Source organism: Juglans microcarpa x Juglans regia, chromosome 3D (assembly GCF_004785595.1).
Source record: "Juglans microcarpa x Juglans regia isolate MS1-56 chromosome 3D, Jm3101_v1.0, whole genome shotgun sequence".
Taxonomy (NCBI): domain Eukaryota; kingdom Viridiplantae; phylum Streptophyta; class Magnoliopsida; order Fagales; family Juglandaceae; genus Juglans; species Juglans microcarpa x Juglans regia.
The window spans coordinates 9,752,252-9,776,745 of record NC_054598.1 but is presented as its reverse complement, the minus strand read 5'-3'; the positions used below and the strand labels follow the sequence as shown (position 1 = coordinate 9,776,745).

Below are 24,494 nucleotides of genomic sequence, written 5' to 3'. Positions count from 1 at the left end.
TTATCTTTTTGGCTGTTGTAACCAATTCATTTTCCTATTGTTTCCTATAATTTTGTGCTTATTATTTCTCTATGCATTGAGATTTATGAGTTATCTTGTTTGCGACTTTCCTAATTTCGATTCTTGGTTATGACAGTGGTAGATGTTTTATTGCCCCATCTAACATAAGCATTTACCTTCATTATCTGCTTTTCTGGTATTCAAGGACAGTACCTGCTGTAGATGAAAAGTAACACAATTAATGATTTTATAATTGTCCATGAAGGTTTTGGAACTGCACTATCCAAGGTTGCTGCAAACAGGGAGCTTCCGCTGGGGTTGCGCCAGATATCCTTTTGTTACGGTTGAACTGATATAGCAACATATATAGAAAATATGTTCATGGTCATTATCTTCTTCCTTTTCCCCTCGTTCTCCACACTGGTTAAAGATTTACCTTACTACATTTAACATTCTTCTATCAAGCTGCCGTCTTTCTGAAGCAGTTCATTAAGAAACACTGGATCTACATCCAGCTTGCTGGGTTCTTTTTCTAACGAATAGAGGAAAATAGTTACTTAAACCTACTTTTCATGTTTTTAACCTCTCGAAATTTCTCCTATGTTTGGAAGCTTTAACATACCTTTACCTAGCTGCTGTCCTTCTGAAGCAGTTCATTAAGAAACACTGGGAGGAGGGTGATGACTCTTTTGAACATCCTGCTGTTTCTAGTGATGAAAAGGTATATATGACATTTGACATTGCTGACTGCATTCAGTGGAAGGGATTAGAGCTTTCTTTTTTCATACTTTGTTACTTTGGGATTCGGTTATTGTAATGTATGGGAATGGTCTTAATGACTTTTCTACTGTTTTTCAGGGTTAGCTTGTAATTAGGTGTCTTTCTCTTGTACACTTCCTGTGTATTTGGGCTATGCCTAATTACATGATTTAATAAACTTCTTACTTATAAAAAAAAAAAAATTTATTTAGATTTATGTTGTACATTCCAGAAATTATAATGTAACCATCTGAAAACTCTGACTTCCAAGATTGGGAAGTTACCATTCTCTCCTTTGTCAGGTTGAACTTTCCATGTGCAAGAAAAAAAACGTTGTGACAAAACCTGATAGAAAACTGTTGAAAATAGATAGAAAAATGAAACTCTAACCATCCCCAATAGTGATAATATCACAAAATTCATAACTCCTCCAAATACCATAACCAATCAATGTCCGCAAAATAGTGCTTAGAAAAAGTAATTCCAATTCTGTTAAAACTTATTATTCCAAGTACAAGTGCTCGAATGTAAGAAAAATGCAATTTGGAATGCCATTATGATTAATGAATTGGTGAAGTATGCAAAATTCTGTTTATAATATAATCCTAGGGCCTACCATAGAGAAGCTTTAGTGACTCAGTCACCTGTTTGTTAGTACATAATGCATAGAAAATTTCTATTGTTTTTATCGGTCCCTTTTACAATCTGTCTTGATTAACTTGCATGATCATGGTTTGACGGTTAACATTGTCAGTTAATTGATGTACCAGAGATTAAATCATACATGTACTTACTGTTAACTTTCCTTTTTATGCTTTAATTGTTAATTGTGTATAAATGTAGATGAGTCTTCATCTTTTATTCCAATGCAGCATTTCTCTCTTGTAAATAATTTGATTTTAAATATTCTCTTCTTTTGCTTGTATCTGATGAATGAAATCCTGGTTACATTATCAGGCAGTCATTCGCAGACTTCTTTTATTTTCTTTGGATGACTCTCACAAAAAAATTTGCACAGCAATTAGTATGGCTGTGGCATCCATTGCAGTCTATGACTGGCCAGAGAATTGGCCTGACTTATTGCCGTTCATGCTGAAGTTGATAAGTGATCAAACTAATATGAATGGTGGTGAGTCTTTCATACATTCATGTTCCGGTTTACCTGATGACAATTTTTCTTCACTTTCTTTTGTATATGTCTTCTCGAACATTTTTTTTTTTATTATGTCATGTGAGTTTATCCATTTTATTTACATTGTCAAAAAATTTCCTAATTCAGCGGTATTACCAAAGTTTGATAGGAGTTTTAGATGATTGCAAATAATTATTCTCTTGGCAGCCCCAAGTTGTGGACTGGTAATGTACTTTGCGAGTGATTAAATAATATGGGTTAGACTCATTGGCCACACTGTACATTACCTATATAGATACTGTCTTGGTAAAGGTAAAGAACCTATAAAAGAATAATGTCCCGGTAAAAAAAACAAAGAACCTATAAAAAGAATAATGTCCCGGTGAAAGAAAAATGTAAAAAGGGCTCTAATGTGCTAGGTCTTCATTAGAAATCACAGTTCATTTCATCAAGATTGCTTTTTCTCGATTCATATGTTTTGTGTTTTGAACTTTCTCCTAGGCTTGTTATTATACTATTTTCATCGAGCATTTGTGCTAATTCATGTTGGGGTGCTTTATTTTCCTTTTATTTTCCTAAGTTCTTGTATGGCATAATCTTGTTTAGTTTTGCTTTGTTTTGTTTTTTGTCTTTTTGTTTTTGAGTTTATTGTATTTTGCCCTTTTGAGTTCCATGGAAGAGAAGAGGGTGTTAGGTAGAAGATGTCATTTTTGTACAAAACCTTCCAGTATAAATTGATATGTAATGCTGAAGTTAACAAAGCGAGAAAAAAAAACTATGCAGATATTTTTCTAAGTCTCATCTACAAGGGGTGAAGATTGGCTGTATCTGACCCTGTTCACACACACACACACACACACACACTTTAATTCTCATCCGTCTTCATTGATTAAAAAAAATATACTCTCCTTCAATCAACACAAACGCCCTATTCTATTGATATGGGGTTGCATAAAATTACCTCAAATTCGTGTGGAAGAGGTGCAGCGGTTGTGTGGTTGCTGTGCAACACAAAACAGTCATATCAAATGGTGGGAAAAGAGAAACAGAGGGAGGGAGAGGAGGGCTTATCAGAGTCTTTGATGACGTGCGGTTTTCAGCGATGGCTCGTGCTTTCCTTGGTTCATTATGCTGCTTGCCCATTTTGGACATTTGTTTAAAATCTTGCCACCCCAGTAGTGGGGTAAAAAATCTGCCCATTATCCTTTCAGGTTTGCGGAGCTTGACCTGTTGACCACTCCTATGCTTTATAGTGAAATTAAAAAAATATTTTTTTTTTTATTAGTGAAGACAATTTTATAATAGAATGGCCCCTGCAAGTTGATTATTTTTTTGCTCGGTGAACAAAATTTTATTGAGCATAAAATAGACAAAGGCCCTAGTATATGGGACATATACAAGAGCTTCGCTTATGCATGCTAATTTAACGATACAAGGAAGTCGTGAAAAGACATGCCATTAAAATCAATTACAATGACCAATGGAGTAAAGTATTGAAAAATAAACTTTTAACTTATAAAAAAAAAAATGAAAAATAAACTTTTAAAATGCGTAACTAGTTAATGAGTAATTGCATTCACTTTCCTACTTTATTATTTCAGGAAAGTGGATATGCTTGGATGTTTTTTATGATTGTTTCTCTTGCCTGTTCCGTGCTGATGGTGATTGATGCATTTTGCTTCAAATGAATTTACATTGTCAAGAATTTTGTAGTTCAGGGAGCTCTAAGGTGCTTAGCTCTTCTCTCTGGAGACTTGGATGATAAAATGGTGCCAGCACTTATTCCGGTTTTGTTCCCATGCTTGCTTACAATTGTGTCATCTCATCAGGTAGTTATAACATATATATATATATATTAGTTATATATATATATATATATGTTATATGTTATAACATATATATATATATTAGTTATATATATATATATATGTTATATGTTATAACATATATATATATATGTATTAGTGGTATGCATCATTAATAACTACTACATAATATACATTGGTTATAACATATAAATATAAGTATAAAGTAAATGTATATATAATTTATAAATGTTATACATATATAAGCATAAATCCTAATATCTTATATACAAGTATAAGATTTTAGTAACTAATTATTAACATATTGATTGTGCCATTAATATGGCAATATTTATATATTAACTAGTACCATTTCTTTTTCATCTAACCATTTGTCTCGATTTTGTGACAAAACCATAAAGACCAATACAAATTTTACAAAATTTAATACAAAACACATCTTAAAAACTTTTATTGGAAGAACTTTTCAATTCTACCTGTTGACTTTCACAAAACTCAACCCAAAATGTATCTAAAAGTTTTTTCAAGAAGTATGAAAAATTATCACTTATTAAACAAGTCCTAAGCTCGTCTACCATCTTCTCACAATTATCACTTGTCAAAGTCAACACCTATCTTATTTATGCTGTTATCTTGTGGTTTAGATAGTCATCCAGTTTTGTCAAGGAAAGGAATAACTTCTATAGTCCTTGTAAAATGTTCTTTGGGACTATTCTTTGTAGTCATATTCTATGCTGTGTATCGAGTTGTCATTATTAAAAAAAAGGCTCTTTTCAACAACATTGATCAGACACTTGGCATTTTAATGAACAAGTTCCTTGGGTTTTGAGATGCTTTTTAGAAAAGTTTAGTCCTTCATACTCATGTCATTTCTGTTTTAGATATTTGAAAAGGTCGATCTTGTAGTTCATCTATCATTGGACCTAATGCAGTCTGTCTGAAAACTTTTCTCCATTTTGGGTGGATTTATTCACTATATCTATATTCATGCATTTATTTAAAATCCTTATAATTTATAGTAAAAAATAGTCTATATAATCTTGGTTTTTTAAGGGTGAAAAATATTGATAATCTGCTTTTGTTTACACTGATTGTGGAATTATTCTGTATCTTTTATGTGCAGGTCTATGACAAATACATACGGGCAAAAGGCACTTCAATAGTTTATTCTTGCGCCTCCGTGCTGGGGGCAATGGGTGGTGTATACAAGGTATTTTCTTGTAACCAGATCTTCATCATATGATTTCATAGTATGAGTGGATTTAGCTTGTTTTATATGATTAACAGATCGAGATGTTTATGTTCAGATAGAAAGCACTGCATTAATAGGGCCTATGCTTAAACCATGGATGGATCAGTTTTCTATTATTTTAGAAGAGCCTGTGCAAGCTGAAGATCCTGATGATTGGAGTCTAAGAATGGAGGTTGGTTTAGTTCTTTGATCAAAATCTGCATCAACATGTGTGTACTCATTTTCGATCACTCATAATTAGATATTGTATATAATTATCGTTTCCTTCTTTATCATTAGGTTTTGAAGTGTTTGAATCAGTTTGCTCAGAATTTTCCTAGCCTTACTGGAAGTCAATTTATGGGTAAGTTTGTGAAAATAGTGAGACTAATATCGTACATAGGCTGCATTTGTTTTGGCTGAAGAAGTTTTTAGAGAAACGCTTTCAAATTCTCGTGTGTTTGGTGGTCTGGTTAGTGGAGTTTAAGTTGGTCATCATAAAAACTAAGACTTTGGGATTTGAAACAGTCATTCCTCCCAAGAGGTGTAAGTCTGTTTCTGGACTGCTCCTCTCTCTGTGCTTGAATACTACAACTGGGCTTGTTGACCCTTGCAGAGCATCCCAACCTTCTCCACTCCCCATTGGCGGTACCTTTCCACTTTCACGACCCCTGCTGCCTGCCATCCTTTTGTTCTAGTGCAACCAAGCCCCTTAGTATGGAATCTAGCCTCCTATGGAAGTTCAAGACTTGGTAGTGGCAATTGGGATTGGGGTGGTGTCTAACAGCTTTTTGGTCATTGCGGAATCTGTAATGGGCTGCATGGTGGTGTTTGGTAGAAGAGGCTTGTAAATAATTTTCATACTAATCAACTGCTGAAAAGTGTTTTTGGGGACGTTTTTTTAGTCTCCATGAAACCATGGAAAACAAATGATTTTCTCTGAAAATATTTTTGACCAAAAAGATTTTCTTATATTCCTTATTTCATGCCAAAACAAATGCAGCCTTATTTTCAGTTCTTTCAATTGATATTTCCTTTTACTGGTAGAAATATATTATGTCCCTCTAACACTGTCTCTTCCAGTAATTGTCGGACCATTGTGGAAAACATTTGAATCATCTCTTAGGGTATATGTGAGATCATCTATTGAAGGTACAGAAGATTCATATGAGGGAAGATATGACTCTGATGGCACAGAGAAGAGCCTTGATTCATTTGTCATCCAGGTGATAATTCTACTGGCTTAACAACTTATTTGAAGATATTTAATAACTGATAATTTTTTTTGATAGGTATATAATAAGTGATAAATATTGTTAAGAAGTGCCTGAAATGGAGGCAAGCCAAGCACATAGGGACTCTACAAAGGGCATTAGAAAGAATGAAAAGGACAGAAAACCAAGCACAAGAAAATTACAAATAAAATCCAAAAATTTTGAATCAATGAAATTTTGAAAATAAATTGTATATCTAGAATGATAATAATTTTGGATTCTGTTTTAATAGCTAATGAATGTTTGGATAGTATAATTAAATCGGGTGAGTCGAGTATTTTATGTAAGCTTGATATGGAGAAGGCTCATGATCATGTCAATTGAAATTTTCTGTTTTATCTTCTGGGGAGATGTGGTTTTGGGGGAAATGGTGTAATTGGATCAAACACTGTGTTTCAAACTTTCGGCTGCTCGTTTCTTAGTATTAGTGGATGGTTCCCCTATGGGTTTTTTCAATAGTTCCTGTAGATTGAGACAAAGGGATCTGTTGTCTCCTTCTCTTTTTGTCATCGTGATGGATGCTCTTAGCCGTATGTTGGGGGCTGCGGTTGATGGTGATTTGTTGACAGGTTTCTCAGTGGGAGGGTCTCATAATGGCTCGATTAATGTTTCTCATCTTTTGTTCACAGATGATATGGCTTGAACAGTTTGGGATAGGGTGATTGAGAAGGTAGAGAGAAGGCTGGCGGGATGGAAGAGGTTGTATTTTTCAAAAGGGGGAAATATCACCCTTATAAAAAGCACTTTTTCCAATCCCCTACTTATTTTCTATCTTTGTTTCCCATTCCAATTAGAGTGGCAAGTAGGATGGAGAAGTTATTTCGAGACTTCTTGTGGGGAGGTATTGAGGAGGAAGCCAAGTTTCACTTGGTTAGTTGGGAGAAGATTTGTACCCCTTTGTCGTGTGGTGGGTTGGGGGTGAAGATGAGAAGCTTTAATAAAGCCCTTCTTGGGCAGTGGTTATGGAGGTATAATCAGGATTGTGAAACCTTATGGGGGCTGTGATGATTCGAAATATGGGAGTGCTTGGGGGGGGGGGGGGGGGGGGGGGGGGGGGGGGGGGGGGGGGGGATGGTGCTCTAATAAGGTAAGAGGTAGTTATGGTTTGGGGGTGTGGAAAAATATTAGGAATGGTTGGGATGTTTTCACAGAACATGTTAATTTTGTGGTAGGTGATAGCTCCAGAATTTGTTTTTGGCACTATCCGTGCTGTGATGGTAGGGTTCTTGGTGCTGTTTTTCTAGGCCATTTTCGAATTACTCAGAATCCGGATGCTTCAGTGGCTGAGGTTTTGGACTGTTCTACTGGTTCACCCCATTGGAATGTCCACTTTACTAGAGCTGTGAATGATTGGAAACTGGACGTAGTTTCTGATTTGTTTGGCTTATTGTATGCTACACAACTTGCTCAGGCCGAGAGGGATAAGATGTTTTGGATTGATACTGGTAATAAGAAGTTTTCAATTCTTTCATTGTACAGGATGTTGTCTAGCTCGAATGTGTTACATTGTTTTCCTTAGAAGAGTATTTGGAAGAGTAGGTGCCTTCAAAGGTTGCGTTCTTTGATTGGTTTGCTTCCTTAGGAAAAATTCTGACCTTGGACGATCTCAGGAAGCGGGGATTAATTGTTATGGATTGGCATTTCTTATGTAAAAAGTTTGGCGAATCGGTGGATCATTTGTTACTTCATTGTGAGGTGGCAATGGTGTTATGATAGGAAGTGTTTAATAGGATTGGAGTGGCATGGGTGATGCCAAGTAGGGTGGTGGATCTTTTTGCTTGTTGGAGAGGTTTAAGGTGTAACTCTCAAATTGCCACTGTTTGGAATATGATCCCTTTATGTCTTGTGTGGTGTATTTGGGTTGAGAGGAATGGTTGATGCCTTGAAGATAAGGAATGCTCAGTGGATGAACTTAGATGTTTTTTTTCTTTAATACCTTATTTCTGTGGGCTTCAGCCATTGTCTTTAATGGAACTAGTGTCCATGATTTTCTTGTTTCTTTTTCTAGTTCTTGACTCGTAATTAGGTTTAAGTGTTTGTATATTTCCTGTGTATTTGGGCCTTGCCTTGTTACTTGTCCCCATACGATTTTCTTATTTATAAAAAAATAATTACTAGTAACCTAATCAGTTGAGGACTTTAGAAAGCCCTTTCCAATAACCTATTGACTACTCGGTTCCCTAGCGAGCGAGTGGGGGATAATTATTTCTCTCATGCCATGAATGCTTTTTCAGATCTGATTTTTGAGCTTGGTTTGATCAATCTTCCGATGGTTGATGGGGATTTTACGTGGTCCAATGGAACGGGCTGGACAGATTTCTGGTTTCAACTTCTTGGGAGGTTCATTTTCTTGATTTGAGGCAGAAAAGGTTACTGAGAATCAAGAATGTGTTCTGACCATTATCCTATTATGCTGGAGAGTGGGGGCACTTTTAGAGGACTAAGGTATTTTAAATTTGAAAATATGTGGTTGGAGTATGAGGGTTTTGAGGATAGGGTGAGATTGTGGTGGCCTTTGTACTCTTTTTCTGGTACTCTGAGGTTTGTACTGGCTGGTAAACTTAAAAACATTAAAAACAGATTTGAAGAAGAAGAAGTGGAATGTTGAGGAGTTTGGGAAAACGGAAAATAAAAGGAGACTTTTGATGCAGCAGTTGCGGAGTTTGGAGGAAAGGGAGCTGCTGGGGGACATATTTGGTGAGGAATTGAAGAGAAAAAAAGTGGTGGTGGATGATTTAGAGAAAATCACTTTAATGGGGGAAATCTCTTGGAGATAGAAATCTTGGGTCCATTGACTGAAGGAAGGTGACAAGTGCACGAAAAGTTTTCACCGTATGGCGAACTTTCATCGTAAAAATAATGCTATTGAGGTTCTTTTGTTGTGCCAGAACCACCTAGAAACACACCCACAAACAAGATAGAGACAATATTTAAGTGGTTCGGCAATTTGCCTATGTCCACTGGAGCGGAAATAATTGATTTCAATATGTTTGTACAAAATTACAAGCACTCAATAAAACAACCTCTTTATCTCTCAGATGGCCTCCAGATGAGCATAAGGCTCATTCTTATTTTCCCACGCCTTACATTTCGCCCAACACCTCTTGCCTTGATCACTCACCTATGTGAGGATGGTCTTACACCATTGCAAATGACCTTTTATAAGTGGAGCTCTACCAAATGTTAGCCACAATTCTTGACCAAGAGAAGGATTTCCAACAACTATCATTGACTTTGGAGGGGCTGCAGCAGCTTTCTTGGACATTTGAGGGGCTGCTGCAAAGTTGGATTCACACTTGGGTGGAGCCTGTTAGGTTATGTGTGGGTTATGTGTGGAGCTTGGTTTGAGAGCTATAAAGGCATCAAGCAAGATTGTTCGCTCTACTTTGGCTCGAGTGAAACTCAGTTCGCTCAAGGTGTGCATGATTGTGGACTCGAGCGAAGGAAAAACCCTAGAGTGAGGGTTGAGATTGTGCAGTAAAGCACTTGTAACTCAGTGTTGAAAATCTCCTCTGAAGAAAATCCCCTGCAAGCTCCGCGGATGTAGATACAGTGCAGATACATTTGAAGAGGCATCTCGAGACGTATTTGAAGACGTACTTGAAGATGCATTTGATAGTGGAAATCTCTCGTGGCGAAAACAACGAGCATTCCGATGAGGGGGTGCAATCATTTGAAGGAAGCAACAGTTTGTGGCATCCTAATATGGCACACATGGGTGGAGGGGGTGATTGTTGAAATCCACCCAAGTGTGAATCCAACTTTGCAGCAGCCCCTCAAATGTCCAAGAAAGATGCTGAAGCCCCTCCAAAGTCAAGGATAGCTGCTGGAAATCCTCCTCTTGGTCAAGAATTGTGGCTAACGTTTGGTAGAGCTCCTCCTATAAAAGGAGGTCATTTGCAATGGTGTAAGACCATCCTCACATAGGTGAGTGATCAAGGTAGGAGTGTCAAAATAAGGTGAAACATTGTATGAATGGCCGAATACCTAGTCCTTGAGGGTTCTGTCTATTATATAATCTGTACAAAGCAATTCTATACATGGAAATAAATTAGTATGTGCCTAATTCTAGCCCTATACAAGGAAGTTACAAGCTGTCAAATATTAGCTAGAGAAATAAGGAAAGAGTTGTATAAGGAAAGAATAAAGTAATGGGTAGTGTTGCTGTCGATTGACAGCCCCCTTCAAATTGATGTATGTTGATCAACAAGCATCAATTTGCTACTAAAGAAGCAATGTCGATGACGAGTGAAAGCTTTGGTGAAGATATCAACAATCTGTAGTTCAGTGGAAACATGTGGAAGAGTGATAACACGAGCTTCAAATGCTTTACGGATAGAGTGACAGTCGACTTCAATATGCTTTGTGCACTCATGATAGACAGGATTGACCGTGATTTGAATAACACTCGTATTATCAGCATGTAGAGGTGTAGGCTCAGTCTCAGAAAAATCTAGCTCAGCAAGCAAACCTCGAAGCCAAATAATTTTGGAACAAGTAAGAGACATTGTCCGATACTCAGATTCTGTAGATGACTTAGAGACTCTGTCTTGCTTCTTACTCTTCAGGAGATCAATGCATCACCTAAGAACACACACCAACCAGTGATGAAACAACGTGTATCCGTACAATCGGCCCAATTAGCGTTGCTATAGGCAGTAAGACGGGGAGAAGTGCTTGAAGGAAAGAATAAGCCATGGGCAGAAGTGCCCTGAACATAGCGTATGATCCTACGGACTGCAGCCAATGAAGATGACGAGGAGTCTGAAGAAACTGACTGACTTGTTGTACTGCAAAGGAAATGTCCGGTCTAGTAATGGTGAGATAGACAAGGCTACCCACCAACTTTTGGTATAAACTGGGATCAACATAAAGATCTTTTCCCTCGAGGAAAAGTTCAAACTGAAAAGCTCAAGTAGAGTAATTTGTGTCCGTAAACTTGACACACATAGGTGCTGAGTCCATAGCAAATAAATAGAACCCAAGACAAAAGAATGGACCGAAATATTATTGTTCTGTTCTGAGAGAAAATAGAGAAGCCAATGTCGAAAGAGCAGAGCCAAAATAAAAAAATAGGAAACCCACTTGCAGAATCAGCAGAAAAAAAAAAGTGGAAAAAAAAAACAAACCAAAAGGACTGAGAGGACTGAGACATGACTGGTTACCACGCGAGAGGAACAGACGTCATCGAACAAGGAGAAGCCCACTGTTCTGATATGTGATTGACAACTAGAGATGGATAGACTAGCACCTACACTCAAAAACCGCCGAAATGAACACCAAGACCTCAAACAGAGGCTGCCGAAAAACACCAAGACCTGGAAAGGACGTGTCGATGAACTGAGAACGGCCGAAAATGGTCAGACCTGAGCCAGACGATGCCGACAAACACCAACCCATAAACAAAAGGCCGAAAAACAAAGAACCTTGAACGTCGGGTTATTGAACAACACAAAACACGTCGAAAGCACAATAAATACTGAAACCGAGAGAGAAAAAATTCGAGAGCGAGAAGAACCTTAGCAGTTGGCTCTTGATACCATGTCAAAATAAGGTGAAACACTGTATAAATGGCCGAATACCTTGGCCTTGAGGGTTCTGTCTATTATATAATCTGTACAAAGCAATTCTATACATGGAAATAAATCAGTATGCACCTAATTCTAGCCCTATACATGGAAGTTACAATCTGTCAAATATTAGCTAGAGAAATAAGGAAATAGTTGTATAAGGAAAGAATAAAGAACAATAATGGGCAGCGTTGCTGTCCATTGACAAGGAGGTGTTGGGCGAAATGTAAGGCGTGAGAAAATAAGAAAGAGCCTTGTGCTCATCTGGAGGCCATCTGAGAGATAGAGAGGTTGTTTTGTTGAGTTTTTGTAATTTTGTACAAACATATTGAAATCAATTGTTTCCGCTCTAATGGATATAGGGAAATTGCTGAACCACTTAAATATTGTCTCTATCTTGTTTGTGGGTGGTTTTGGCACAACAATTGGTATCAGAGCTTCAATTTTGCACTACCCAGAAAATTCAAGTTGATTGAAATCAACTTTTGATCACATTAGAAGGTTCGTCTCGATAAGAAGAATATGTTGCCGCAAACGACATCGAAAACCGACTCCAGAGGAGTCCACAGGGGCCCTAAGAAGTTCGGAACGTGCAATCCACGCGCCAATGATCGTCCAGAGGTTGAAGATGCGTGTGGGACACGCTCCCACATGCCCCCACGTGCTCCAATGGAAGAAGACGCATGAGAGACACATCCCCATGCACCCCCACACGCCCCACCTGCTGTTCTTGGCTGATCTGGACCGTTCAGAATTTCAGATTTGTTTTGGGCTTGATTTGAGCGATCCGAAGTCCAATTTCGATGATCAAATAGTGCTTTCCAACTATTTGGATCATTCCGGACTCATCCGTACGGTTGGAATTTTTGAAATTCATCTCAAAATTCCAGATTTGTTGTGGGCTTAATCTAAGCTGTTGGAGTCCAATCACAACAGACTCATTTGTCGTGGGTTTGATCAAAACCAGTTGGAGTCCAATCACGTGAAGTTTGACGAGCAGACTTCAGGTCATTGGACGATGCTGATTAACCTGTTAGATGGGCAGGTTTTGGGAGTCGTATGACTCATTATGTTCAGATAAGTGGAGCACAATGTTATTAAGAGGAGAACTGTCGTGGATCTCATTGTGGCTTTTTTTTTTTTGGAAAGCCGGTTGCAAATAACAAGTGTTGATGAAGAGACTGTTCAACTTTCAAGATGGCAGAATGTACGTTTGTTGCCCAATCGTATTTGGCATTGCTGCCAAAAGGTTGGGAGGCCATTAGAATGGCTATCAGTAATTCTGCAAAGAAGTCAAGTTGAAATTTGATATTGTACGAGATCTTATCCTAGCTGAGGAGGTGTGCAGAAGAGATTCTAGCAAGATCTCGGATTTGTTGGTCCTGAACGTTGATAATCAGGGCAGAAGACTGGATTAGTCAAAGTTTAGGAATAAGGGCAAGAGCAAGTCAAGGTCTGGGCAACAGATGACTTGTTAGGAATTGTGGCAAGACATGCCACAAGAGTGCTAAAATCAAGAGAAAACTGAGAATGATGATTGGAATATGGTGACTGAAAAAATACACGACGTCCTATTTCTTGCAGTGCTGCTAAAGATTGGAGATTGATGATAGCAACCATTTAGTAGTGTTTTTTCTCAAAAAGCGTGGAAGGTCACGAATGATTCATTGGTCTTGGCTCGTGGTAAAAGTAGGCTTGGTCGCGTGAATTAGAGGAGGGAAGTAAAAGGAAGCCAGTTTTGCTTTTCCTCAAATAAGCCTAAGGAAATCTCCCGAGACCACAACATGAAGCAGAGGTGTGAGATAAGAACAAAGCGTCTAATGTTCCAGGGATGTCTACACCTAAAGTTGATGATCACATGGCTGCCAAGACGACTAGACCTCCATGATGGCTTAAACTATATCTTGCTAAATGAAGGTAGTGAACTATAGTATGAAGACAAAATCTTGCAAGAGGGGAGATTATGCAAGTAGAAGTTAGCTGATTGAACTCCCATGAGAGGAGTAGAGACTGCACAAGATGGGCACATCGCTGAAGACTGAATACGTTAGCAGCAGGATGAGGGGTTTGTCGCCCAGATCAAAGATGGAAACCTCAGCAAAAGGTTATCTAATATGTGCTAGAGTCAGTGTGAGACCATATATTCCCAATATAGTGGGAGTTGTGTGGTTCCTTATAGATGTGTTGATTAAGGGCACTATACGTGATGAACTGAAGTTATGCATAACTTTAGTTGGTCTTCTGGCTTGAAGATAGGAGCTGTGAAATTGCAGAGATGATAGGAATCATGGTGGAGATAAAGGCTGGCATGTGGAGAACCAGTTTCTTAGTTGGAGATTGGTGATTGTTGGGTTATGTGTGGAGCCTGGTTTGAGAGCTATAAAGGCATCAGGCAAGATTGTTCGCTCGATTGTGGCTCGAGCGAAACTCAGTTCGCTCAAGGTGTGCATGATTGTGGACTCGAGCAAAGGAAAAACCCTAGAGTGAGAGTTGAGATTGTGCAGTAAAGCACTTGTAACTCAGTGCTGTAAATCTCCTCTGAAGAAAATCCCCTGCAAGCTTCGTGGATGTAGATTCAATGCAGATGCATTTGAAGAGGCATCTGGAGACGTATTTGAAGACTTACTTGAAGATGCATTTGATAGCGGAAATCTCTCATGGCGAAAACAACGAGCATTCCAATGGGTGGAGGGGGTGATTGTTGAAATCCACCCAAGTGTGAATCCAACTTTGCAGCAGCCCCTCAAATGTCTAAGAAAGCTGCTGTAAAGTTGGATTTCCACTTGGGTGGATTTCAACATCTTCATAATGGTAAAAACATCATTTCTGATCAGGAGGTCATTAAGGATCACATTGTCAATTTCTATGAGAAGTTGTTCAGCGAATAATACTCATGGAGACCAAAGCTTGATGGATTGTTTTTTTGACTCCATTGATCAGGCAAGTGTAGAATGGTTGGAGAGAGGTTTTGAAGAGGATGAAGTTCTTGATGTGGTTAGAGGAATGACAAAGGATAAGGCTCCTAGTCTGGATGGTTTCTTAATGGCTTTCTTTCAATCTTGTTGGGATATAGTGCAGGATGATAAGATTTTTCATGAATTTTATACATTTATGAAATTTGAGAAAAGTTTCAATGATACATTTATAGCACTTATTCCCAAAAAGGTAGGGGCTGTGGAGATGCGGGATTTTTGGCCTATGAGTTTGGTGAATGGGTATGCAAGATAATCTCTAAGGTGTTAGCTAATTGTATGGGTGTGGTGTTGGGAAATATTATATCGAATTCTCAAAATGCCTTTGTAAGAGGGAGACAAATTCTTGACTCTGTTTTAGTTGCTAATGAGTATGTGCACAACATAATTAAATCAAATGAATATGGAATTTTGATTAAATTGGACATGGAAAAAGCGTATGACCATGTTAGTTGGTATTTTCTATTGTATTTGTTTGGGAGATATGGTTTTGGAGAGAAATGGTGTATGTGGATCAAACATTTGTAATAATCCGGCTCAATAATTCTAAGTTCAAGATATTAATAATTTTTATTGGGCCTAAATTATATTAATGGGCCATATTGGATAAGCCCACGAGGGATAAGTTATTGAGGTTGATTAGGAGTTTTAATTAGGCTCAATAACTATGTTTTTTTTTTACAAGTAAAAGTAAATTTATTGATATGAATGAAATAGGCATAGCCCGTTTACAAGTGAAGTATACAAAATAACTAATAACTATGTTAAATCTCATTTATTATTTATTGAACAAGTTAGACTCCTTTTAGAATTTAAAGGTCAACAATTAGAAATTTATTTTAATTTAAAATCATCACTGATTGAAGTCCCCTACGCAATCTCAGTCATTGTCAATCCTACATTGAATGAACTACAAGATCATGTTTTTAAATTCAAACGCTCTTCTTGAATGATTGTGACTAAGTCCAACTCGAACTCGAACTCATCGACATCCTATTACAATAGGGATACAACTGTACAAGTCGTCTTCTCGTTAAAACTCTTTAACCATACTTATATATAAAAAAAGGCTCTTTAACCGAGTCCAACTCAAACTTGTCCTCTCTCTCTCTCTCTCAAATCTCTCTATAAATATCTCCATTTCACGTGTTATTTGGGAAAAAAAAAAGAAGATAAAACCTCCCAATCCAGTACCGTGATCGATTTTGTGTCGGAAAGTTTAGGAAGCAACACTACAAGGTAAGTAGCTTGATCATAAATTAGGATTAACATACGTTAGATAGTTATATATATTATTATTAAAGCCAGTTCTTTCAAAACCAGTGTTTACATACCATGCATGTCATGATATTTGCAAGCACGCCGTTCATCATGTTTCATTCCGCATATTATAGTTATGTATGTATTATGTATCTCACGTTGCATAAGACACGTAAATTTTGATAAGATCAAGTGTAAGATGAGCTCATAACAGTTAATCAGATGACCATTCAGATACATGGTACCAATGCAATTTATGGGTGGATGTGCAAGTCACAAAGCTAAGCGTGTTCTACCATAGTATGCTCGAATACTATTTGCGGCTTCCCTTGCGGCCGCAGGATGTGGAACCGGTGCACAACCTTACACATAGGGTTATGTGTGTGGACTAGTAAGATAAGTATGATAAGTTAGATAATTCAAGACAACGCATGCATGACATAAGCATACGTATGAATGATCATGATTTTAAGTTTTCAGCATAAAATATTTTTTGAAAAATCTTATGTTAAAATATGTTTACGTTATGATGGATTTCTTACTGAGTCATGGACTCATTTTAGTTTATTTTTATGTTTTTAAACCACTCTAGGTCAGGATAATTATGACGATGGAGCTGTAGGATGAGACTTAGTCCAGGGAGGCCTGACAGTGGCCTAGATCATGTACAAAGATTTTAAATTATGATTTTTATTGCACTAGCTTTGAGGAATTTTAATAAATGCTTCCGCGCACTCTCTTTTATGATCTCAGTATTTTAATAAAGAATTATTTTATTTATAGAATCTTTGTACTTGACACTTCCTTTAGAATAAAAGACAATATTTTTAAGTCAGGTTCAGTAGTAGCACTTTGGCCCCTGAGAATTTCTAAAAGTGACTTTATTATTAACCGTGGGGAGTAAGGTGTTACAACATTACATTTCGACGTCGAGATTTTCCATTTTGGTGAATGACACTCCAATTGGGTTTTTTAATAGTTCACATGGTTTGAGACAAGGAGATCCGCTATTTCCTTTTCTTTTTGTCCATGTCATGGATGCATTGAGTATAATGTTGGAAGCGGCGGTAGAAGGAAGGTACTTGTCAGGTTTTGAGGTGGGCAATGAGGAACGGAATAGCATGAAATTATCTCATCTTCTTTTTGCTGATGACACTTAGATTTTCAATGAGCCCAACCAAGAATATATTCAATCTTTGAGAGCATTGTTGTTTTGTTTTGAAGCTATCTCGGGTCTCAGGATTAACATAAACAAGTCTAAAATTGTACTTGTGGGTGCCGTATGTAACATTTCAGATTTGGCTAATATTTTGGAGTGTAAGATTGCTTCACTGCCGCTGAAGTATCTTGGTCTTCCCTTGGGGGCTCCTCATAAATCTGTTTTGATATGGGATGGGGTGATTGAGAAGATTGAGAGAACGTTGGTTGAATGGAAAAAGTTATATTTGTCTAAAGGGGGAAGAATTACTTTGATAAAGAGTACGTTGTTCAATCTTCTTACGTATTTTCTTTCACTTTTCCCTTTGCTGGCTGGGGTTGCTAGAAGAATTGAGAAAATTTATCATAATTTCTTATGGGTAGAAATACGAGAGGAAAATAAGTTTCATTTGATTAGTTGGAACAAGGTTTGTCAACCGGTTTCTTGTGGAAGATTGGGGGTGAGAAATTTGAGGTTGTTTAATAAAGCACTCCTTGGAAAATGGCTTTGGAGATATCATGAAAAGAGAGATGCTTTATGGAAGAACGTTGTTGCTGTTAAATATGGGAGTGGGTGGGGGGATTGGTGTTCTAATGAAGTTAGAGAAGCGTATGGGTGAGTTTATGGAAGTTTATTAGGAAAGGTTGGGGGGAGTTTTCTAAACATATTAAATTTAAGGTGGGGGAAGGGAAGATGATTCTCTTTTGGCATGATATTTGGTGTGGGGAATCAGCTCTTAAATCAGATTTTCCATCTCTTTACAGGATTGCAAGGGATCAAAATGTTGCTGTGGCATATTATCTTCAATGTATGGATAATAATATTCTATGGAATGTTGACTTTATTAGAGATGCAAATGATTGGGAAGTGAATGTTGTTTCTGATTTTTTGGGAAGAATTTATAATTCAAAAGTGATGCAGGGAAGAGAGGACAGACTATTGTGGGATCATGCTGGAAATTTCAGGTTTTTAGTCAGTTCTTTTTATAAGGTGCTTAATTGTCATTCTGGCTGTGTATTTCCCTGGAAAAGCATTTGGAGGGTGAAGGTACCTACTAAGGTGGCATTCTTCAGTTGGGTGGTTGTTCTAGGGAAAGTATTGACCACGGATAACCTTAGAAAACGTGATTTGTGTATAACTTATTGGTGTGTCATGTGCAAGAAGGATGGTGAATCTGTAAATCATCTTTTTTTAATTGTGAGGTGGCAAAGTCTTTGTGGAATGACGTTATTGGTCGGACAGGTTTATATTGGGTGATGCCTAAGGAAGTTGTGGATCTTTTTGCATGTTGCCGTGGTTTTGAGGCAAGGAAATGTGTTGCTGCCATATGGAGAATGATTCCTTTGTGTTTAATGTGGTGTTTACAGCTGGAAAGGAATATGAGATATTTTGAAGACAGAGCGTTCTTTTGAAGACCTTCAAAATTTTTTCTTTTCTACATTGAGTTTGTGGGCAAAGATCTTTGTAAGAAATGATGATAATGTACTGAATCTGTTTGTCTTAGTTTTCTGCTTTCTAGAGTGTAGTAGGTATTTCCTTTGTATACATCCTGTGTACGTGGGCTGTGCCTATTCTCGGTAATAAAATTCTTATTAATTAAAAAAAAAAAAAAAAAATCTAGGATGGAAAACAATGACCAAAGTGGGAAAATGTCATTCCATGGTCTGTGGAGTCTCCATCAGTTCTGCATGAACATACATGATTCTATTGTTATTGATGGTTTGCCATCACTAGTCAATGTGATGGACTTGGTTCTGAAAATGGACCTCTAGCAGTTCACCTAAATGACATACTTCTGAATCTTGGAGGCTGGGCTGCATTATACATATTAGTTTGTTCATAATTTTTATCCATATTGTTCATGCACTATGGCCAGTGGCTTTACTGCTAAGTGCATCTAACTTGAGATTGTATTAGTTCAAATGATTGAGTTCTTACATGTACTTTGAATATACAGATGTTTGAGTTTCTTCTGACCATTGTTGGTAGTGCAAAATTGGTAAAGGTACCGTTCAAAACTTTTTGTAACTGTTTTTGCTTCATATTGTTTTCTCGTTCTTTATTCTAAAAAAAGCTTTGTTCATGTAGGTTGTTGCAAATAGCGTCAATGAGGTGGTGTATCACACTATTGCTTTTCTGCAAATGACAGAACAGCAGGTAATTTTGGAGTTTGTCATAATAACACAGATTTCCATAAACTTGTAATTATTTTGAATTCGCACCGTGGTTTAGGTCTGTTCAGATTCATATTGCAAAACACTATGTACTCCAACATAAGAAAACAGAGTATGCCCTATATGATCTCCTCATGTTACCCATATATCCATACTCATGGCCCTCTGTCTGTGGCAGTTACAAGATGAATTTTGGGGTGCCATAACGTGGCTAGTTTTAGGGCTTCATATTACGAGTGATCTGCAATGAATGCTTTTGTGCTGAAATACTAATTGAAAGTTTTTAGTTAATGACCTGATTGCATACATCTTTAAGTTTATATTAAAAGATGGTGTAACTTTACTACTTACCAAAAAAAAAAAAAAAAAAAAGATGGTGTAACTTTACTAAGTTGAAGAATTTTTTTTTTGATTGGAACCGGGTGTCCAGTAACAGCGTCTTGACTAATCCCGGGGGACTAATTTGAAGAAATAGTGGAATACTTGTGGATCTAATCATACGGTCCAACATAGGCTCGTCTTTTGAACCCATAGCTGATAGAAGCACAAAAATAGTGTCATTCTAGATGTCAATAGCAACAATAATACTTTTAGTAAGAGGAAGATTCATCATGTGATGTTCTACCACTTTGGACTAAAGATGTGTTTTGTTTTTTATTCATCCAGTTAAATCTTTGCATCCATCTGTGTTACTGTTACTTAAAATGTTCAACTAGGGCATTCTTTTTATTAATATATATTTATGTCCCCCAAAAATAACTTTTCTTTAGGTGCATACTTGGTCCGTGGATGCTAACCAATTTGTTGCTGATGAGGATGATGTCACTTATAGCTGTCGTGTTTCTGGTATGACAAGTATTCCTGTTGTTACTTCATTGTTCTAAACCCACATGCACACACATATTGTTGTAATCATTTTGGAAATGGAAACACGATAAAAGCAAACTTTGAGAAGATAGTAGAAGCTATCATGACATGTTGAAATCATGAAGAATGTAGAATTATCTTGAAAACGAAACATGCTGACTAGACATTATTTCAAAGATAAATGTCAAGGACATTTAGAACAAAAGATGGCTTTTTATGTTTTTAATTTTATTAATAGAGGAAAAAGAGTGGGCGGTGGCCCCAACATAAAACTCATTACAAAAATGCTTCACTTGTATTTTTTTGGCTTTAGTGGGATGGATTGTTTTGGATTATTTTGATTTGCTTGCTATGGTTGGGCACCACAACAAAAAGGGGTGTGTTTTTTAGGTTGTAGTGGGACTGCTGTTGGAGACATTCACTTTATTCGCCTTAGATAGAGAAGTATGTCAACATCAGTCTTAGAGGAAAACTATAAGATAGGGAGATAGGTGAAATCAGACCAATTGGACGTTGGGTGGCGCTGATGTAGCAGCTTGTATACCTCATGTGCTGGTAAGAGGGGTGATGATGGTTGAATCTGGTAGATCTGAGGTCAGTGAACCAAATGAAATGGCCCATGTAACTTTGGGACTGGTAGGTTTGAAGGCACAACAGCTCCTGAGATCCACATGCCTCTTGGCAGGAATGTGAAGATCACACTTCTATCTGATTGATGTTCTGCTTCATTGAAACTGTCAATCTGATGTCCCTAAATCTAGTGGTGTGGTGTCTGTACCCACAGTGGCGTTGAATGCATAAGAGAAGTGGAGAGTCAGTGGATCACCTTCTACTGCATTGCGAGGTGGCTATTGCTTTGTGGAATGGTCTTTTCAGTTGGGTGGGTTGTAGCTTGGGTCATGGTTTGAAGCGTAGTGGACCCTTTTTAACTCTTGGAGAGAGTTAAGTGGTAGCCCACAAATTTTAATCGTGCGGAAAATGGTTCCGAGATGCCTCATATGGTGTATTTGGATAAAAATGAATGGTGTAAATTCCGAGGACTGCAAATGGAGGATAAAGTAGCTCAAGACTTTCCTTTTCAACACTATTCTTGGATAGCTTCTATAGATTATAATGGCCTTAATTTCCATGCGTTTGTTGTATATTTTTCTCTTTTTAGCTAGATGAATTTCTTGTACAAATCTCATTTTACTTGGATTCTTCCTTTTGCGCTTTCCAGTGTTCGTATAACTTAAGAAAAAAGTTATGGTGGTAGGCTGGTAGCTTCTAACAATGCGAATGGTTGGGGGGAGTTTATGGAGGTTCATTTGGAATGGTTGGGGGAAGTTTTCAAAACATTTTACATTTAAGGTAGGGGAAGGGAAGAGAATTCTTTTTATTTAAGGTGGGGGAAGGGAAGAGAATTCTTTTTTGGCATGACATTTGATGTGGGGAATCAGCTCTTAAAAAAGATTTTCCCTCTCTTTATAGGATTGCAAGGGATCAAAATGCTGCTGTGGCAGATTATCTCCAATGTACGGATAATAATATTCTGTGGAATGTTGATTTTATTAGAGAGGCAAATGATTGGGAAGTGAATGTTGTTTCTGATTTTTTGGGAAGAATTTATAGTTCAAGAGTGATGCAGGGAAGAGAGGACAGTTTAATGTGGGACCATGCTGGAAATTCCAGGTTTTCAGTTAGTTCTTTTTATAAGGCGCTTACATGTCAGTCTGGCTGTGTATTCCCTTGGAAAAGTATTAGGAGAGTGAAGGTATCTACTAAGGTGGCACTCTTCAGCTGGGTGGTTGCTCTAGGGAGAGTATTGACCACGGATAACCTTAGAAAACATGGTTTGTGTATAGCTGATTGGTGTGTCATGTGCAATAAGGATGGTGAATCTGTAAATCATCTCTTTCTTCATTGTGAGGTGGCAAAGACTGTAGAATGGGTTTTTAGTAGGATAGGTATATATTGGCTGATGCCTAAGGAAGTTGTGGATCTTCTTGCATGTTGGCGAGGTTTTGAGGGAAGGCAAAGTGTAGCTGCCAGATGGAAAATAATTCCTTTGTGTTTAATTTGGTGTCTTTGGCTGGAAAGGAATGGGAGATGTTTTGAAGACAGAGCGTTCTTTGGGTGAACTTCGGAATTTTTTCTTTTTTACTTTGTGTTTGTGGGCTAAGATTTTTGTAAGGAATGATGATAATGTACTGAATCTGTATTAGCCTTATTCCTGCTTTCTAGAGTGTAATAGGTATTTCCTTTGTATACATCCTTTGTACTTGGGCTGTACCTATTCTTGGTAATAAAATTTCTTATTAATTATAAAAAAAAGCTTCTGACAATGCGAAGATTTTTAATTGTTTTATGAAAATTTCTTGTAGTTGTGCCTGTATAAAATTACTTATCAAAAATAAAATTTCTAGTACTCATCAAAAATAAAAAGTAAAATTACTTATTGCAGGATCACTTTTACTCGAAGAGATTGTTAATACTTGTGGTGGAGAAGGAATAGATGCAATTATGGATGCGGCAAAAAAGCGATTTAACGAGTCTCAACAACAAAAAGCTGCTGGTTCTACGGTTTGGTGGAGGGTAAGAATAAAATGTGTTTGTGTGTGCATATGCGCATATTAACGGTTATGAAATTATCTTTTAATCGTATTGATTAGTTGTAAAGAAAAAGAAGAAAGAAATTATCTTTCAATCGCTTTTTAAAAGAGCCACCTTTTCTGTGTGTTCTTGTACTTTCTTATGTCCATTATAGTATTCTCTCTTAACTTTGCATGTTGAATTTCACAGATAAGGGAGGCTACTCTATTTGCGCTGGCATCTGTTTCCGAACAACTGGTCGAATTACAGGTTTGTGCTTTTTATGTTATCCTCCATCACAAGGCTAGTTTTGTGCTCTGGTTTTGTTCAGGTGTGGATGGTGTCCAGCAATAATCTTTTATTTTTTAATACATGCAACTTCTTTTCTCCATGGGATCTGCTTGGTAAATTTATTTAATAAATTTATTATACTATTCAGGTGTTGGAAATGACAAGAGTTGATGTAGGAAACCTTTTGGAGCAAATAATCACCGAAGACATTGGGATTGGTGAACTCTCTCTTCCTCTCCCTATAGTGGATTCAAATTTTTCATCGCTGAACACAATTTGTTACTATTGTTTTGTTTGTGCAGGGGTACATGAATGTCCCTTTCTTTATGCTCGTATTTTTACGTCAATTGCTAAGTTCACCTCTGTGGTAACTAGTCAATACTCCCTTACCTTTAGGTCATGTCTTTTAGAAAATTCTTCTAAAATTTCTGATTTTTTGCAGATCAGTCATGGAGTTCTTGAGCAGTTACTCAATGCTGCTATCAGGGCAATTCGCATGGATGTGTAAGCATGCCTACTGTATTATATATTTAATAATTGCAAGTGGAATAAAGGCATGCTGACAGTGTTCTGTGAACAGGCCTCCACCTGTAAAAGTAGGTGCCTGCCGGGCACTTTCCCAGCTTCTACCTGAAGCAAACAAAGAAACGATTCGACCCCAAATGATGGGTTTATTTTCATCACTTGTTGATCTTCTTAACCAAGTAATGTACTTCCATCATGTCATTGGGTACTATAGAAGCTCTATTCGCTAGCTGTTCTAATTCTGCTTTTCAGGCATCTGATGAGACCTTGCACCTGGTGCTTGAAACACTGCAAGCTGCAATTAGGGCAGGTGGGTTTAAGCACAGTGGTTTTAAACATAATTGTAGGAATTCTATTGAAGTCCATAGTGAACATCACATTTTTATCTTGGGCTGGTGTAATTAGTTCTCATTTTTGTGCTGGTTACTTATCTACATGCTCTGTGTTGTCCTTATCTAGACAATGAATCATCAGCATCCATGGAGCCCATCATCTCTCCTGTAATCCTTAATGTGTGGGCGTTGCATGTCTCAGATCCTTTTATCAGCATTGATGCACTTGATGTTCTGGAGGTAAGAATGTCGAGCATTGTTGATGATTATCATGATAGATTGAGATACATATGTGCATTGTGACTGATCATGCTTGCTATATTTCCCTTGTAATTCTTTTAGTATTTCTGTAACTATCAGTCATTGAGATTAGAAGAAAAAAATTCACGAGTGAATACTTTTTGGTTGCATTTTGACCTGGAGTTTTCTCCTTTCAATGATTTCATGCTTTGTTTCAGAATGTATATTGCTTATAATTACCTATAAAAAATTATATTGGTTCTAATTGGATA

General features: G+C 37.4%; 1 protein-coding gene across 7 annotated transcripts in view; it reads left to right on the top strand.

Annotated features, from left to right (window-relative positions):
• Positions 1-24,494, top strand: part of LOC121254407 (importin-9) — a 36,985-nt gene that overhangs the window by 1,300 nt on the left and 11,191 nt on the right. For 5 of the 7 annotated variants that reach the window (XR_005938630.1, XR_005938631.1, XR_005938629.1 and 2 more), the window contains exons 2-20: positions 266-327; positions 629-721; positions 1,717-1,888; positions 3,605-3,720; positions 4,841-4,927; positions 5,025-5,141; positions 5,249-5,312; positions 6,032-6,174; positions 19,180-19,227; positions 19,311-19,379; positions 20,167-20,242; positions 22,707-22,837; positions 23,045-23,104; positions 23,274-23,343; positions 23,428-23,492; positions 23,568-23,629; positions 23,706-23,829; positions 23,903-23,960; positions 24,110-24,222. Coding sequence is in view for 2 of the 7 variants with exons in the window: in XM_041154432.1 (XP_041010366.1) it covers positions 266-327; positions 629-721; positions 1,717-1,888; positions 3,605-3,720; positions 4,841-4,927; positions 5,025-5,141; positions 5,249-5,312; positions 6,032-6,174; positions 19,180-19,227; positions 19,311-19,379; positions 20,167-20,242; positions 22,707-22,837; positions 23,045-23,104; positions 23,274-23,343; positions 23,428-23,492; positions 23,568-23,629; positions 23,706-23,829; positions 23,903-23,960; positions 24,110-24,222 (1,730 nt within the window). In the remaining 5 variants the exon portion in view is untranslated. Of the gene's footprint in view, positions 1-265; positions 328-628; positions 722-1,716; positions 1,889-3,604; positions 3,721-4,840; positions 4,928-5,024; positions 5,142-5,248; positions 5,313-6,031; positions 6,175-19,179; positions 19,228-19,310; positions 19,380-20,166; positions 20,243-22,706; positions 22,838-23,044; positions 23,105-23,273; positions 23,344-23,427; positions 23,493-23,567; positions 23,630-23,705; positions 23,830-23,902; positions 23,961-24,109; positions 24,223-24,494 lie in introns of those variants that run through there. The other 2 variants (XR_005938632.1, XR_005938633.1) reach the window with 2 other exon arrangements.